General features: G+C 38.0%; 1 protein-coding gene across 18 annotated transcripts in view; it reads left to right on the top strand.

Moving 5' to 3' along the window:
* Window positions 1–15,415, top strand: part of LOC120527501 (sorbin and SH3 domain-containing protein 2-like) — a 416,285-nt gene that overhangs the window by 311,592 nt on the left and 89,278 nt on the right. For 12 of the 18 annotated variants that reach the window (XM_039750968.1, XM_039750969.1, XM_039750973.1 and 9 more), the window contains one exon: window positions 4,717–4,773. The exons of the other annotated variants lie outside the window; for them this stretch is intronic. In XM_039750968.1, the coding sequence (XP_039606902.1) occupies window positions 4,717–4,773 (57 nt within the window). The remainder of the gene's footprint in view (window positions 1–4,716; window positions 4,774–15,415) is intronic. 18 annotated transcript variants of the gene reach the window in all.

The following is a 15,415-nucleotide window of genomic DNA, read 5'->3' on the forward strand; positions in this document are numbered from 1 at the left end:
TTATCTCATATGAAACAGAAGCCTCAGCAGCCTGCATTAGTCATGGCAAAAAGTATATGAAAGAGGCACCAAACTGAAAGCATAATAAATACGTGCAGAGCAACCACCATATTATACCAGTTGCGGTGCACTGCATGATAACGTGCAATGAATATATTTGACTTGAGTATGCATAGTTTTCATCCTCTTTCTGTGTACGTTTAACATTTGTTTGCTCAGAGGTTGATGCGCTTGCTGCTTCCTGAGCAGCTCTTCTTTTCTCCACCCTAGCGGCCCCGCTTCTTCTCTTCTTTCGTCTGCATTGTTTTCCGTTAAAACTGATTAAGGTTAGCGTTTATGTTCTAATTACTTAGTACATTTTCCTTAATTTTTCACTTAAGCTGGCACTTAATTCTTCAATCTGCCTCAAGAATGATTTAAGATATGAAGAGGTAGGGGAAGTGACGGCGAAAGTGGTAGAGATGAGAGCGGTGCCTGTACGCATGCACTGCACGGCCGCCCTGCCAGCTGCTGCCGAGAATTGATTCTACAATAAAATAAAAAGAGGAATAACCTTGGAGGTCAATCATCACCCTGAAAATGGATAATAGACTTCATGTAGTATATGCATACCAAATGTCATGCATACCAAATGTCAGGCCAGTAGTTCAGGTGATTTAAAATCCTGGACAGACAAGCAGACAGCCACGGTAGCGTATTATATAAGAAGATTGGAAAACAGTCATCTGGAGTTGTCATACACCAGTCTCTTCTATTAAGGATTTAAACAAATTATCCCTAGAGGTTTGCAATTACCTGCTTTTTTTCTTAGATGTTCACTGCCCTATAAACAATGTCCAAACTCTTCTTGGAAATGTAGTGCTCTTCCCTAGTTTCAGAGATAAGGTCACACTGTACCTTCATATATTTTTGAAAAGTTCTTAACAGATTAATGGATAACTTATTATGGGTTATTAAGATAATACCAACATACATTAAGAAACAACAACTATTGCTGATGCACAATAATAATGTTATGTAGCAAAACATAATAACACTATAGAAACAATCAAAAACAGTCTTTTTATCCTTCTGATCCATGAAATAAAAACTCCTTATTGACCATGAATGATCTAAATTGACAGCGCACTTCTCAGTAATATAAACTCCATTAACTTTAGAAAAACTCTGTACTTCTCTTGCTGATTTATATATCGCTTCCTGTAAGTAGGATGGCCCACTTTGTACAAAGTTTTTGGGCACGTTGGCATAAAATATTCCCATTTTAATCCACTGGAAAAACAAAAGCACAGCAGATGCAGACAAAATGCAACTGCTATAATGGCTTTGAAACACATTGTTCTCTATTTTAGACTGTGTATACACTTGACTTTGTATTTGTATTATATTTCTTAACATTATTTTGATGATGCCATTTGGTGTTAGGATTGTTAGATAGTCACAGCCATTTTGTGGCTATTTGCAGGATGGCTGAAGCCAAAATGTTTACTATGAATATGCCTGTTGCCAGTCATTTGGCACATAGGTCAAGTGGAAGCTTGTATTATTATGCTTTGACCATAAAAGATGGAAGCACACAGCTTCTGGTATCAGTGTATTGGATCTCTATTTGAAAAAAAACTTCAACCTTCTTTACTAGTATTAGTGGAAGCTGAAAGGCACTTCCTTGAGGACTTTAGCGTTAGAAAATTTTGCTCCAGTTCCTTTGACTACAACACTGATTTCATCACTGGTATTGTTAACTCTGTTCTTTTGATTTCCACCAAACCTTCTTACTTGACCTAAGTACTACCAAACCATTTTGCATATCCATTTTCTGGTTGCAAACAACCATTTTAGTTTTTTTAAACCCATCTGGATCATGATAACAGCATACATACAATATCTAGTATACATATATAAATGTAGTTTTCTTACATTCTCATTGGATGTGTCCTGTTCCATCAATTGAGACAATTGAGAAGAACCCCACCTGTTTGACCACAGTTTTTCCTGGGGCTTGGATATCACATGGAGCAGAGGGGGGAGACAATTCGCCTGGTTCTCCCAAAGAGGCTGAGGGGTACAACACATGGCTTCTCAACTGACAGGCTGTGGCACATGGCTCAACAGGCAACCAAACGTTTTTACTAATGCAACATCTGCATTGGCATCTGCAACTTATAGTAATTTGATGTCCCAGTTCCCATTATCACAGAGAAAGCTTAAATCTTTTAACACATGATTATTGTGAGACAAAGTGTCTGAGTTCTATAAATTAGCCAATAAAAGGTGTCATTTTGCTTGACTTCGCACTACATTCATAATGGCTAACATGGTACAACACCCTAGAACTGCATGTTAAACTGGAAATCAGTTATCGGAGACCACTGACACTGAGGACGATAAGGTTGAATTCTACTGAACCCCAGCAACCTGAGGGAATGCTCTCAGCTGTAAGGAATCATGGCTCAGTTTGCAGTAACTGAGGTTTTTACAGCTTTTCCCCTCCCTGTATTGAATTTGAAATAAACCGTGAAACTGCAAGCATACAAAAGGTGTCCTTTTAGAAGTTTTTTAAGCACTACATAACACATATCTATATACATTTATATATACACACCTTAATTTCTACAATCCAAAACATTAATCAAGGGCAGGCAGATATTTGGAAATTAAGATAATAGGTAAAGTTGCGCAAAAGTAAGAGGTACAAATAAAAAAAAAAAGTCAGGTAAATATTATAATAAACACTATGAAGTATTAGAAGTTTTTGCAAAGGAAGTAAGGCACAATGATAGAGTCAGCCCCTAAGGGATATGCTCCTTGTTTGTAATCTTATTGCATTCATTATGTGACTGCTGCATAAATCATTTTGTCAACCAAAACAATGAGATGGATGGAATTAAGGACACACATCATGTGAAAACCGGTGCCCAGAGCCATAGTTAACAATTTCTTTCTATGCAATATTGCAACAATTATAAAATGATAAAATACAAACCTCAAAAGACTACTTTTATACATATATATCCTCTTTAATAAAACCCCTGTGTGCGTCCACATGTCCGTGTGTGTGTGTCTTCTGGTGAAATGTGCATGTGCAGGGCTCGGTGCGATCTGCACAGCACCGTGGACGCACACACACACTGGGAGCTGGGCACACAGTGAATCGCGTAGCCACGGCCGCACTTGATTAACAAATAAAGGACATCATTGCTGGGGAAACCGTGGATGCACACACACTGGAAGCTCGGCACACAGTGAATGGCGTAGCCACGGCCGCGCATGATAAGCAAATAAAGGACAGCATTGCTGGGGAGAGTGCTGATTGGGTAGTTGCGGCCGCGCACACCCATCCATTGCTGGGGAGACACCACACATACTGCCTCATGCATGTTTACTAACTAACTATCTGCTAACAACATGCCACCCAAAAAAAAGGACACGTCAAGTAGGACAAAAGACACGGACAATCAAATAAAAACATCTCCTGGAAGAACGGTCAGCTCGACAAGTAAACAACAAAAGAAAGGCTGAAAGACAAAGAAAAATACGAGCAAATAGATCGATTGAAGAAAAAGAAAACGAGTGTCAGAATATTCCCCATATTGATTTGGCTCCATCATCTAGAAATTTACCCTTTACCTTAAGAAGGCAACAGTTTCCAGTTACATTAGCCTTTGCCATAACAATTAATAATTCTGAAGGGCAAACCTTAGAAAAAGTTGGCATTTACTTGCCAGAACCAATATTTAGCCACGGTCAGTTATATGTTGCATTATCAAGAGTTAGAAGTTTTCCAGATGTTGTCAACGTTGTAGATGGTCCTGAACAAGGCAAACTGTTGCAAAACTCAGACAGAGTATTTACAAAAAATGTTGTCTATAATGGAATTTTATTGAAAAATTTCATGAGGTAAATAAATAAAGTTTTACACTAAGGCAATATTAATTATACTTACTGTATTGCCATATACGTTTCTATTTTATTTTTAATATTTTACTTTAGGCTTCTTGCAAAAATATTTTTAACAAAAAAAAATTAATTAGGTCAAGGTCCCTTGCCATTTAATATAGACTGTTCCCACTAATGTTTATGCACTACTGTTCTAGCTCCCATTATTGTAACGAGCTTAATGTCTAGTATAAACCTATATATATACTGTGTGTATATATATATATATATATATATATATATATATATATATGCACACACACACACAGACAATATCTTATACATGTGTGTTAGAAAATATATATATACACATGTATAAGATATTGTGTGAAAAAGCACTGATTAATTATGAAATTTCAAATGTAATAACTACATGAGTGTGTGTTTTACTTTCAAATCACAGTTGACTACATAAATTATGTTTGTCCAGAAATATTTTTTCTTAGTTGAAGTGACTGAAAACAGTCCAAGATTTAAACATTTGCTTATTCTTTTTCCACTGGCTATTGCTACTGTAGAAAACATGAAAACTAAAAACAATTCAAAATTTGAAAGACTTTCATTGTACAACATCTTATTTACAAGATTCTTCAGTTTCTGTCTCTTCTGTGCATGTTTTTTAGTTTTGTTTTTGTTGTTTGAGTTGATGTTTGCTTTACTGTCTCTCTATTCTAATCATGTCATTTTCTACATGTTTCCACTCCCTCCCTCCATGATGCTGTTTACTTTGCTTCACATCATCTCTTCACTTCTTCATTAATTTGCTGATTCTGAAACAAGCCTCCTAAAAAACGTTTGGACTATAAACCAGAAAGTTCTTCAAGTGTCTCTGCTGAGGTAATTTCAGTTTCGGTTCTGATTTGTTCAAGGTTGTTTGTAGTAAATCTAATCTTTAAATAATACATTTTTTAAAATGTTTTGTACGTTTACAAATTAGCTGAGAGTGAGTGACAGCGATAAGAATTAACCCTTCCAAATCTGAAGTAGTGGTCCTGTCACAGAAAAGAGTGATTCATTCTATGCAGGAAAAAGTGATAAGCAGCTGGCCCAGCTGAAGAAGTTCAAGTATTGCTGGTTCTTGAATGGCAGTACTGTGGTGGGCTGGCGCCCTGCCCGGGGTTTGTTTCCTGCCTTGCGCCCTGTGTTGGCTGGGATTGCCTCCAGCAGACCCCCGTGACCCTGTAGTTAGGATATAGCGGGTTGAATAATGGATGGATGAATGGCAGTAGGGTTCATCACAACAGTGACCAATGAATTAGTGCAGTGGAATCTATTTTATTGATAGTGTACTGGATTATTTTAATGAAACAACAGCTAAGTCCTTTACAGGAACCCTTCACTTTCCTGGTTAGGCTACATCCACATGCTCACCAATGTACATGATCTCTACGTAGTAACTGAAAGAATAAGATCACAAGAACAATTTTCCAAAATGAGATTTTCTGCAAGACATGCAGGTTAGATGGATTAGGGATGCTAATATGGCCCTAGTGTGTGTGTGTGTGTGTGTCTGTATGTGTTTTCAACCTGCAAAAGACTGGCTGCCTATTCAGGGATTGCCCCTGCCCTGTACCTGATGCTTGATCTCTGGATAAGTGTGTCTGGAAGATGGATGGATGGACGGATAGTTACACAATTAGAGGCAATCTGAACTTTTCTAACACAAAAAATGTGTGAATATTTATCTATATTAGATTTCTTTACATAAAAAAATAAAAAGCCTGTTCATTAAGTAATTTTAATTACATAATTTATAATAGTGTTTACATCTAATATTGGTTATTTTGTAATGCCAGTAAGCAAATATTTTATAGTTCTCCTCAAGACATAGATGTGGACTTTTATTTTGAAATCAAGTGCTAAAATGCTACTGGTTCAGATGTGAAGCAGATAGAAAAATAGTCTCTTGCACATTATCAGCTAATCCATAATTAGTTTTAGTTAACAAGATCACCGCTAAAATACATGGAGATGTAACTTTTGCATGTTATTTTTTTCAATTCTTAATAGGAAAAAATTACCTTTGCAGTTTTGACAATTCCTCTAAAATGTATCTCTGCTGCAAAGCAGGTTTTTACTTTGACAAATCACAGTATGTTAACTCCTTAAATATTGTAGTGATTGTGTATCCATCCACCCAGTCCTGCATTTGCTGACATCAAAGATTCCATTACAGGGTTGTTTTGAGTAAAGTCCATCATGGACGTACAGTCCAGCTGGAAACAACCTTGATAGGATACATATGCCAACACTCATATAGGTTTCTAGTTTGCCTTGTCTCAGGCATATGAGAAAAGAATGCAATACACAGAGAAAACACACAAAGTTCAAAATTCTGAACACTGGAACTGTGGTTTTTTTTTTTTGTTTTGTTAAAAAATGAGTGTCCCATTTGTCGCATTTCTATATTTGAGTTGTAAATGTCAGATGGCAGCCAGGGTTTATTCTCTAGCTTCTGTTTATTTTCTGCTTTATTGTTATTATTGTTTTTGCTTATTATTTCCCATGTTTAAGTGTTGTCCTTATTAATTTTGTTTATTATATGTAAGTGTACTATATATTTAAATGTGAGGTCATTCCATGTACTTTGTGGGTGGAAGCTCATAAGATGGATCCACTCTGACGTCACTGTTGCTGGGTCCTCCTCTTGGCTTTAAAGTTTAGCCAATAAGAGCACAAAGTAGTAGAAGGTTGAGTTCTTATTGGAGTGTGTTGTAAGTATTGTGCTTCCTTGAGTTTTCTGTTTTTGCATTTGTTTGCTTCTGTCTTTGAATTCTGCTTTTTTGGATTGCCTTTCAAGCAAATGATTTTTTGCTCTTTTGAGCATTTCTACCTTTTTATTCGCTCTTTGTTTGCTAAATAAAATTTTCATCTGCGGTGGGCTGGCGCCCTGCCCAGGGTTTGTTTCCTGCCTTGTGCCCCGTGTTGGCTGGGATTGGCTCCAGCAGACCCCCATGACCCTGTAGTTAGGATATATAGCGGGTTGGATAATGGATGGATGGAAATTCTTCATTTAAAAATTTCAGTGTTGCCTTTTGTTTAGAAGACAAGGTTTTTATGATTTCTCTCTCTTGTGAGGTTTGGAACTTTATTGCATTTTTATACTTTAAATCTGTGTGGGCTGCAGCATGGAGGTAGCAGTGTGGGGACTGGCTATTTTGGGGTGAAAGTCCTAGCCTGCTTGTGTATCTTAGTTTGGACGTCTTGCACATTTTATATATGAAATTCCTAATAGTAAAAATTAATTCCTTGCTTTATAAATGATTGATATCTAAATCCTAACACATCCCATTACCTCCAGGGCTATAATTATACATATTTTAAATGAGTAAAGCAAGATAGATATAAAGGCAGTTTAGATAGGCCCATTGAGTGGGTGTTTAATAATAGCACTTTATTATACTGTAGGTAGTCTGACTCTAGGAGCTGCATAACACATTTATGTAAAGGATAAGTGTGGTATTTTTTAAATGAAAGTTATATCTTCACAATCTTGGTACATATTCATTTGCCCCATGAAACTGTTGTTCTAAAGTGAAGAATTTTGTATAATATTAAAAATGCATAGCTTGCTCTTATATATATATATATATATATATATATATATATATATATAATAATGATCTGGCCGCCTAGAAGGAGGAGACAGCACGAGCTGGGGCCCCACGAAGGAGCGTTAGGCTGTAGCGCTCCAGGGGTTAGTCCATCCCACTGAATGATTGGGTAGAGTGGGGTGAGCAAGGCAGGTGTCCTCCCAATGGATCTGAGGAGCGACTACGGAAGCGTGAAGGAAGAAGGGAGGAGAGCCGACCTCGGACGGTCTGGTCGTGATGTCCTTAAGACAACCAAGATGGAGGTCGGCTGAAAGTAGCTCATAGCTGTTGGGTCTCCGCTGGCTACGGGAGCAATGCGTAAGCCGGGGAGGATGAGGTGGAGGTGTGCTGAGATCGTGATTAGAGAGACTGCGTTTTAACGTCTGATTTTTTATCTCGGATTTTTAAGAATCATTTGTTTATTTATATACAGTAATCCCTTCTCAATCGCGGGGGATGTGTTCCAGAACCCCCCGCGATAGATGAAAATCCGTGAAGTAGAAACCATATGTTTGTATGGTTAGTTTTATATATTTTAGGCCCTTATAAACTCTCCCACACTGTTAACATTATTAGAGCCCACTAGACATGAAATAACACCCTTTAGTCAAAAGTTTAAACGATGCTCCATGACACGACAGAGATGACAGTTCTTTCTCACAATTAAAAGAATGCAAACATATCTTCTCTTCAAAGGAGCGCCGTCAGGAGCAGAGAATGTCAGAGAGAGAGAGAGAGATAAAAGCAATCAATCAAAAAATCAATATGTGCTTTTAAGTATGCCGAAGCACCGCGGCATTTTGTAGAGGAGCGTCCGTATCCTCTAGGCAAACGGCCTCTCTGCAAACAGCCCCTCTGCTCACACCCCCTCCGTCAGGCGCAGAGAATGTCAGAGAGGGTGAGAGAGACAGAGAAAAGTAAACAATCAAGCACCGCACGGGAAGCATATCTTATATGACCCCCCCGCGATAGGTGAAAATCCGCGAAGTAGAAACCATATGTTTGTATGGTTATTTTTATATATTTTAAGCCCTTATAAACTCTCCCACACTGTTAACATTATTAGAGCCCTCTAGACATGAAATAACACCCTTTAGTCAAACGTTTAAACTGTGCTTCATTACAAGACAGAGATTGCAGTTCTTTCTCACAATTAAAAGAATGCAAACATATCTTATCTTCAAAGGAGCACCATGAAGAGCAGATAATGTCAGAGAAAGCGCTTGCTAAGAAAAGCAAACAATCAAAAAATCAATACGTGCTTTTAAGTATACAGAAGCACCGTGATAAAGCGGCATTTTGTAGAGGAGCGTCCATATCTTCTAGGCAAACAGCCACTGTGTAAACAGCCCCTCTGTTCACACCCCCTCCTTTAGGCAGAGAGAGTGAGAGAGACAGAAAGAAGCAAACAAAACAAGTGCCACGCGGGAAGCATATCTTATAGCATTGAGGAGTTTTATTTAATATGTAATACATGCTCTGATTGGGTAGCTTCTATGCCATCCGCCAATAGCGTCCCTTGTATGAAATCAACTGGGCAAACAAACTGAGGAAGCATGTACCATAAATTAAAAGACCCATTGTCCGCAGAAATCCGCGAACCAGCGAAAAATCCGTGATATATATTTAGATATGCTTACATTTAAAGTCCGCGATAGAGTGAAGCCGCAAAAGCCGAAGCGCGATATAGCGAGGGATTACTGTATAACTTTTCACTGTTTTTATGAATTTATTTATTGGAACTGTGGAACACTGCACTTTGGACACTGTTATTGATTTTTATTGTGTAATAAAGGCACTTTGGCACTTTTTGGGAATATCTCCTGGCTTCATTTGAGAATTGTCTTCATTTGTCAGCTCATCTCGGTTGACATTACTGACGGTGTTGGGTTCAAGAGCTCCTGGTGGTCGGATGGGAGTCTGGAGTGAATCCGCATCATCACAGTCAGTCATTTTCCAACCCATTATATCCTAATCAGTTCAGAGTTGTTATGTTATTGTTACGTGTACAAAGTACAATAAAATATTTTTGTGCACTCTTCACCACAGTGCTGCCGCTCTGCCTAAATTTCCCTCTGCAGGCTATGTAAAATAACAACACAGATTGCAATTGCTGAGAATTAGCTGCCATTTACAAAAAAAATAATCATATGGTTTGAGCATGCATCTGTCTGTTGTTACATAGAATACAGAAGAAAAAAAAAACAGTTTTTGGCAAGATAAAGCTTCATAATTTTTGGAATTTTGTCAATTGGTGAGGGGCTGTGTGTCTAAACTCTACCCAAGATGCCTGCTTCAAGAAGACCAGTGAAGAAGAAACGTGTCCTTACCTAATGAAAATAGCACCAAGAATATGTGGTAAAATGTATTAACCCTACTATTATCCTAGCATTTCCACCCATCTGTTATCTTGGGCGGGTCGGTGCCGACCCGTGTCCTAAATCAGCCTCCCTCAACTCTCAAACATTTTTTTATCATCCAGTTTGTTTCCTTACCTCTTGGTTACCTTGTTAGGCTTCCTTATCCATGAAAAGATTTTAAAATTTGGTTTTAAAATTTTTGGTGTGGCCCTCTGAAGATGATGTCAATAAAACGGCCCAGTCCAAAAAAATTGGTAAAATAAACATCAGGAGAATTATACAAATAAATCAAAGGTTTATATGTTACCTGACTATTACTGAGGGGTATTAGAACACAACTGTAAAAAAAAAAAAAATTACAATTTTTTATTTTAATAATATTACTATCAATATCAATATTATTAATATTAGTAACATCTGTGGTGTTAGGGTCGGTTTTGACCCATATATATTTACTTCAAGAAGAAGGCAAAAAGTATTTTTTTCCAAAAGTTGAACTTTAATTCAATTACAAAGACAAAGCCAAACAAGTAAGACAAAATAAAATACAAAATAAATTACAAAATGTAGATCAAACAAACAATCAGACCAATAGAATTAGTAGTACGGTGGTAGGGTGGTAGCTCTCCAGGAGCAGGATTGCTACTGTATGTTTACACTATGTGCAAGTAGGACAGTAAGTGACATTTTTAGTGTGCTCTTTGCAAATATATTTCTTGCATTTGGCACACATGGAATTGTTTTTTCTGTCCGTGCTGCTTGGGCAGACCTGACAGCGCTTTCTTTTGGAATCCGGCAGCCTCTCTGGGTCTGGGTCTGTGGCTGTGGCAGGGCTGGCTGTGGCAGGGCTGGCTAAAGGGAAGGATGCTGGTGCTGAAGCTCTTCGTCTTCCTGCTGACCACTCCTGGATTGAACATCAAAGGCAGGCGCTGCACCCATCTCTCCCAGACATCACTTATGGGAGCAAGCTTGTCACGTCTTGCTCTCATGTCTCGGTTGTCAAACCTGAGGACTCTCGAGATCATGTGGAAGCTCTTCAGTGACATCGTGGCCCGAAAAATATTTCTGCCTGTTGCTGTGTCCCAGAGACTGGCTGTGGCCTCATTGCTGGATCGGTATACTCCAGCAAGAAGAAGAATTCAATATAAGCATCCAGGAATTCTTCATCAAAGTCAATCCATGTGTCTCCGTAGACTTTTTGTCCTTCTAGGTTTGTCATGTCAAGTATTATTTTCTTCAGCGATGATGGCATGAACTGTTCAAAACTTGTTTTGATGTCACTTATCCTTGTTATGGCAAACCTTGTGACCCCAGGAGTCATTCTGATGATATTTTCAGCAGCTGCCCTGCCAGTTGTCCTGCGAGTCTCGTCAGGTGGTACTAACCTCCAGGTGATGCTGCCATTCTTGGACTGTAGTACTTCAGCTGGTGGGGAAACTGCTTCAGAGGTGATCTCCTCCTCAGACTCTGTGTCTGTGTCTTCTGACTGACACTCCACAATGTCTTCCTCCTCTGAGTCCACCTCATCAGTGTCGCTGTGCCACTCTGTAACTTGTCCTTCAGCTAGGATATGATCCAGAGCTTGGAGTGCTGTGAATCTGGCCATTTTTACCTCTGCAAATTAGATGCTTTCTCTCCAGTCACAATCACCAAACTGAACTGGTCTGGGTCTGTTTTGTCTGGGCTGTCTCTATTTTTTTACTCAGGGGAGGTGTGAAGAGATAAGCCCCTGACTACAGCTCGGGGGATGGGAGAGGCCTGCTACCTGACAGAGTTGGGGGGCCAGAGTGAGCTGAGAGTGTGTTTATACTGTAACTTAAGTTTGGCCAGTATTTATTGTTTTATGATCTCTTATTGTACCCTGGGTCGTGGCCGACCCGGTAAGACCACAGGCAGTGAATTTCTGATTAGAGAAATAATTTACCTTTTTTTTTTTTTTTCTTGTTTAAATGGAAGTTTCAGAAAAATAGAAAAAGCCTTGATGCAGTAAACAAAATGTATGTGGTACTTTTATGCATTTAAAACTTGAAAACGGGTCGGTACCGACCCTAGGGTAATAGTAGGGTAAGAAAGCTTTGCTTCTTCACAGTGGACATATTTGGTGAGTTTCAAGGCATTTGTTTTCACATTGCGACCATACCCTTCACCTCCATTATAAAACACTAGAGCAGGCTATGTACATAAAATTAACACAATTTACATTTCTTCCATATGCCCAAACTTTAATCATACAGGCAACTGTAATAACTGGATGCTTAGTATGCATGTACACTGTAATTTATAGCAGTGACACCACTCCTCAGTGTTTTGTTCTTGATGCACACTTGAGTAACAAATTCTTCACAGGATCCACATTGAAATATTATGGAAACTAGGGGGCTCTCCCCCCTGCTCGCTTCGCTCGCCAACCCCCGTGCAGACCCTGCATCCTCATTATTTCCCGGATCTGCCACTTGCGATGAATCGTGCTGTGCCTTTGGATAAACATGATTATCAACTCTGTCTTTGATATCTCCGTCTTTTGAAATCATTATCGCTCACAATTTTCACATGTTGGTTTATTATATATGTGAGCGTGATCTTTCAGATTCATATAGAAATCCAAGAAAACTTCTTTGTCCGTGTTTTTCAGATAAAATGTGTAAAGTGCATTACTTTTGGATGTATGGATTTGTATCCATTATTGGCTGTAGAATTTCAAATAAGTCCGATCATTTAACTCTTTTGATTCTATGTTGCATCGCTTCTGCGTGATCATAAATATAAACCTGACCGAACTGTGGTTTCTTTAAAATTAAACTTGTAGTAGTTTTAATTGTTGCAGGATCACAGAGTCTCATAGTGTATGTTCCTGAATCATGTAAATCTATGTTTTGACCATTGTATGATGCAAATGCGAACAGATTACAGTAATCCCTCGCTATATCGCGCTTCGACTTTCGCGGCTTCACTCTATCGTGGATTTTAAATGTAAGCACATCTAAATATATATCACGGATTTTTCGCTGGTTCGCCGCTTTCTGCGGACAATGGGTCTTTTAATTTAGGTTACACGCTTCCTCAGTTTGATTGCCCAGTTGATTTCATACAAGGGACGCTATTGGCGGATGGCTTAGAAGCTACCCAATCAGAGCATGTATTACATATTAACTAAAACTCCTCAATGCTAAAAGATATGCTTCCCGCGTGGCGCTTGTTTTGTTTGCTTCTCTCTGTCTCTCATTCTCTCTGCCTGACGGAGGGGGTGTGAGCAGAGGGCTGTTTACAGTGGCTGTTTGCCTAGAAGATATGGACGCTCCTCTACAAAATGCCGCTTTATCGCGGTGCTTCTGTATACTTAAAAGCACGTATTGATTTTTTGATTGTTTGCTTTTCTTAGCGAGCGCTCTCTCTGACATATCTGCTCTTCACGGTGCTCCTTTGAAGATAAGATATGTTTGCATTCTTTTAATTGTGAGAAAGAACTGCCATCTCTTTTATTTCTTCAGTATTGAGCCATTAGTGCTAAACTTTTCATTTCAGTCTTGCATGGTAGCTGAAGGTTAGCTTATGTGTTTGTATTTCACTTTCCTTTTGAAATAAAACATGGAAGCACATTGAACTGCATACTTGTTGTGATGCATTGTAAACTATTCAGCATTCACAGAAGCACAAAAAAAAAACTAAATTCCATTTATTTCAAAATTGGCTCTGGTCACTTTTGGAACCAGCGGCACATTCTTAAATGAAGCCTCAGGGTGATGCTCACTAAATCTCTTATTAAATTGTATTTTTTTTATGGTTTACAGAAATTGTCTACCTAGTTTTCAGGCATTTTGGCACATTACTGGAATTTAGAGTTGAAAATACCGATTTGGTTTTTGGAAGTGTAATTTTACAGGTATAAAAACAGAAATGAAGATTTTTATTTATGTGAAGTGTTTGGTTTTACTCATTTTTTGTATTATTATTATTTTATAATTGCTCAAATCTTTATAGTTTTCACTTGGTTTGATGTTTCAGGATAAGTTTGTGAATATAATTTTAAAATACAATACATGATCTGGCTACCTAACTAAAATAGCATTTTCATAACCTAAAGAAAGGTACTTTTTTCTGCTAGTTTTGTTGACAATTAGAAAATCTTTATATTTCCTGAACTGCCAGTTACCTGAAAAAATATATAGACTTTGTATTTAGACTTTTGTTTCATTGATTAAAACATGCAATGTTGAAAATGTTATTCAAATTGTATTACATTTGTTTGCTTTTCTATATCTTAAATTAGACCCCCGTGACCCTGTGTTCGGATTCAGCGGATTGGAAAATGGATGGATGGATATAAAAAATAGAACACTTTAATCATTGCAATTTATTTATTATTGTTTATTTATTAACTAAAAGAAAAGGGAAGTAAGGCATTGCTGGTACCTTCAGTGTCCAAGAAGGAGAGATAATGGTGGACTTTTAATGTGCTGGGTACTGTAGATTTTCAAAATAAAACACTGATATGCTTTATATATATTGGAAGTTGTCGTTAAACTTGCAGCCAAGAATATTTCCAAGACTCATGACAAATAGAGATTGGAGCAATGTCCTTCATTTATTTTGCTTGTTCAATCATTCATTTACAGTAAGATTACGGAAGGTAAGGCATATCCTTACTGTATGGGAATAATCATGTGCCAGATCACAGTCCGTCACAGAGCATACCCACTCACACACCATCACTTATACCGTGCCCAGTTTAAAGTCCTCAGTGTGCTAATCTGAGTGTCTTTGGGACTATGAGTGGAAAAGAGGAATAACAAGACCAGACATGGACCAGAACTTAAAGCTAATGAAAGCTCTTTATGTACTATGAACTGCAATACCACCAGCTCTAAAATGAGTTAGATGAGTATGTTGTACTAAACATGAAGTATCAAAATCAGATTCTGGAAGGCTTACAGTGGCTACAGATTTTTATTCCACCCACTTAGTTACGATTGCTGATGGAGCATACTTCTTGTACCTTAATTTTATTTAACTTGTTTTGTAACAAGTATTTCCATGCTGCGGTCTTTTAAATGTACTTTATCTGTAGCTTTTAGAATGTTATCACTAATTTCTTTAACACTAGAATTACCAGAGCCTACGAAAAAACTCGTAATTCCGTCCCACCTTAAACTGCTTCTTAAATCCCTTCACACCTCTCCGCCAGCGCCCTTTGTCTTCTAAATTTGCTGATAAAGAGAAGCCGGCTATTCCATCCCCCCACCAATTTAGAACGTGCACGAACTTCTCCCAGCTCATGCCTTGATTGAGTATCTGGGAGTGAAGTGGAGTTTTAGAGTGGAAATAATAGATCGTTGTTTGGAACACACGCATTTCATGTCTGTTCCGTTTCTACAGTAATCTGTGTCAACACATTGTTAAAACAGAAACTTTTTTATATTCTAGTAGTAGATGACAAAATGTAGGCATAAACTATATAATGTATGAAGCCTGAAGTCCAAATAGCAAAGAAACATTTTCACAAGAATAGCACAATTGCACTTTTATTCA

The sequence above is a fragment of the Polypterus senegalus genome, chromosome 4 (genome assembly GCF_016835505.1).
Source record: "Polypterus senegalus isolate Bchr_013 chromosome 4, ASM1683550v1, whole genome shotgun sequence".
NCBI classification, from domain to species: Eukaryota; Metazoa; Chordata; class Cladistia; order Polypteriformes; family Polypteridae; genus Polypterus; species Polypterus senegalus.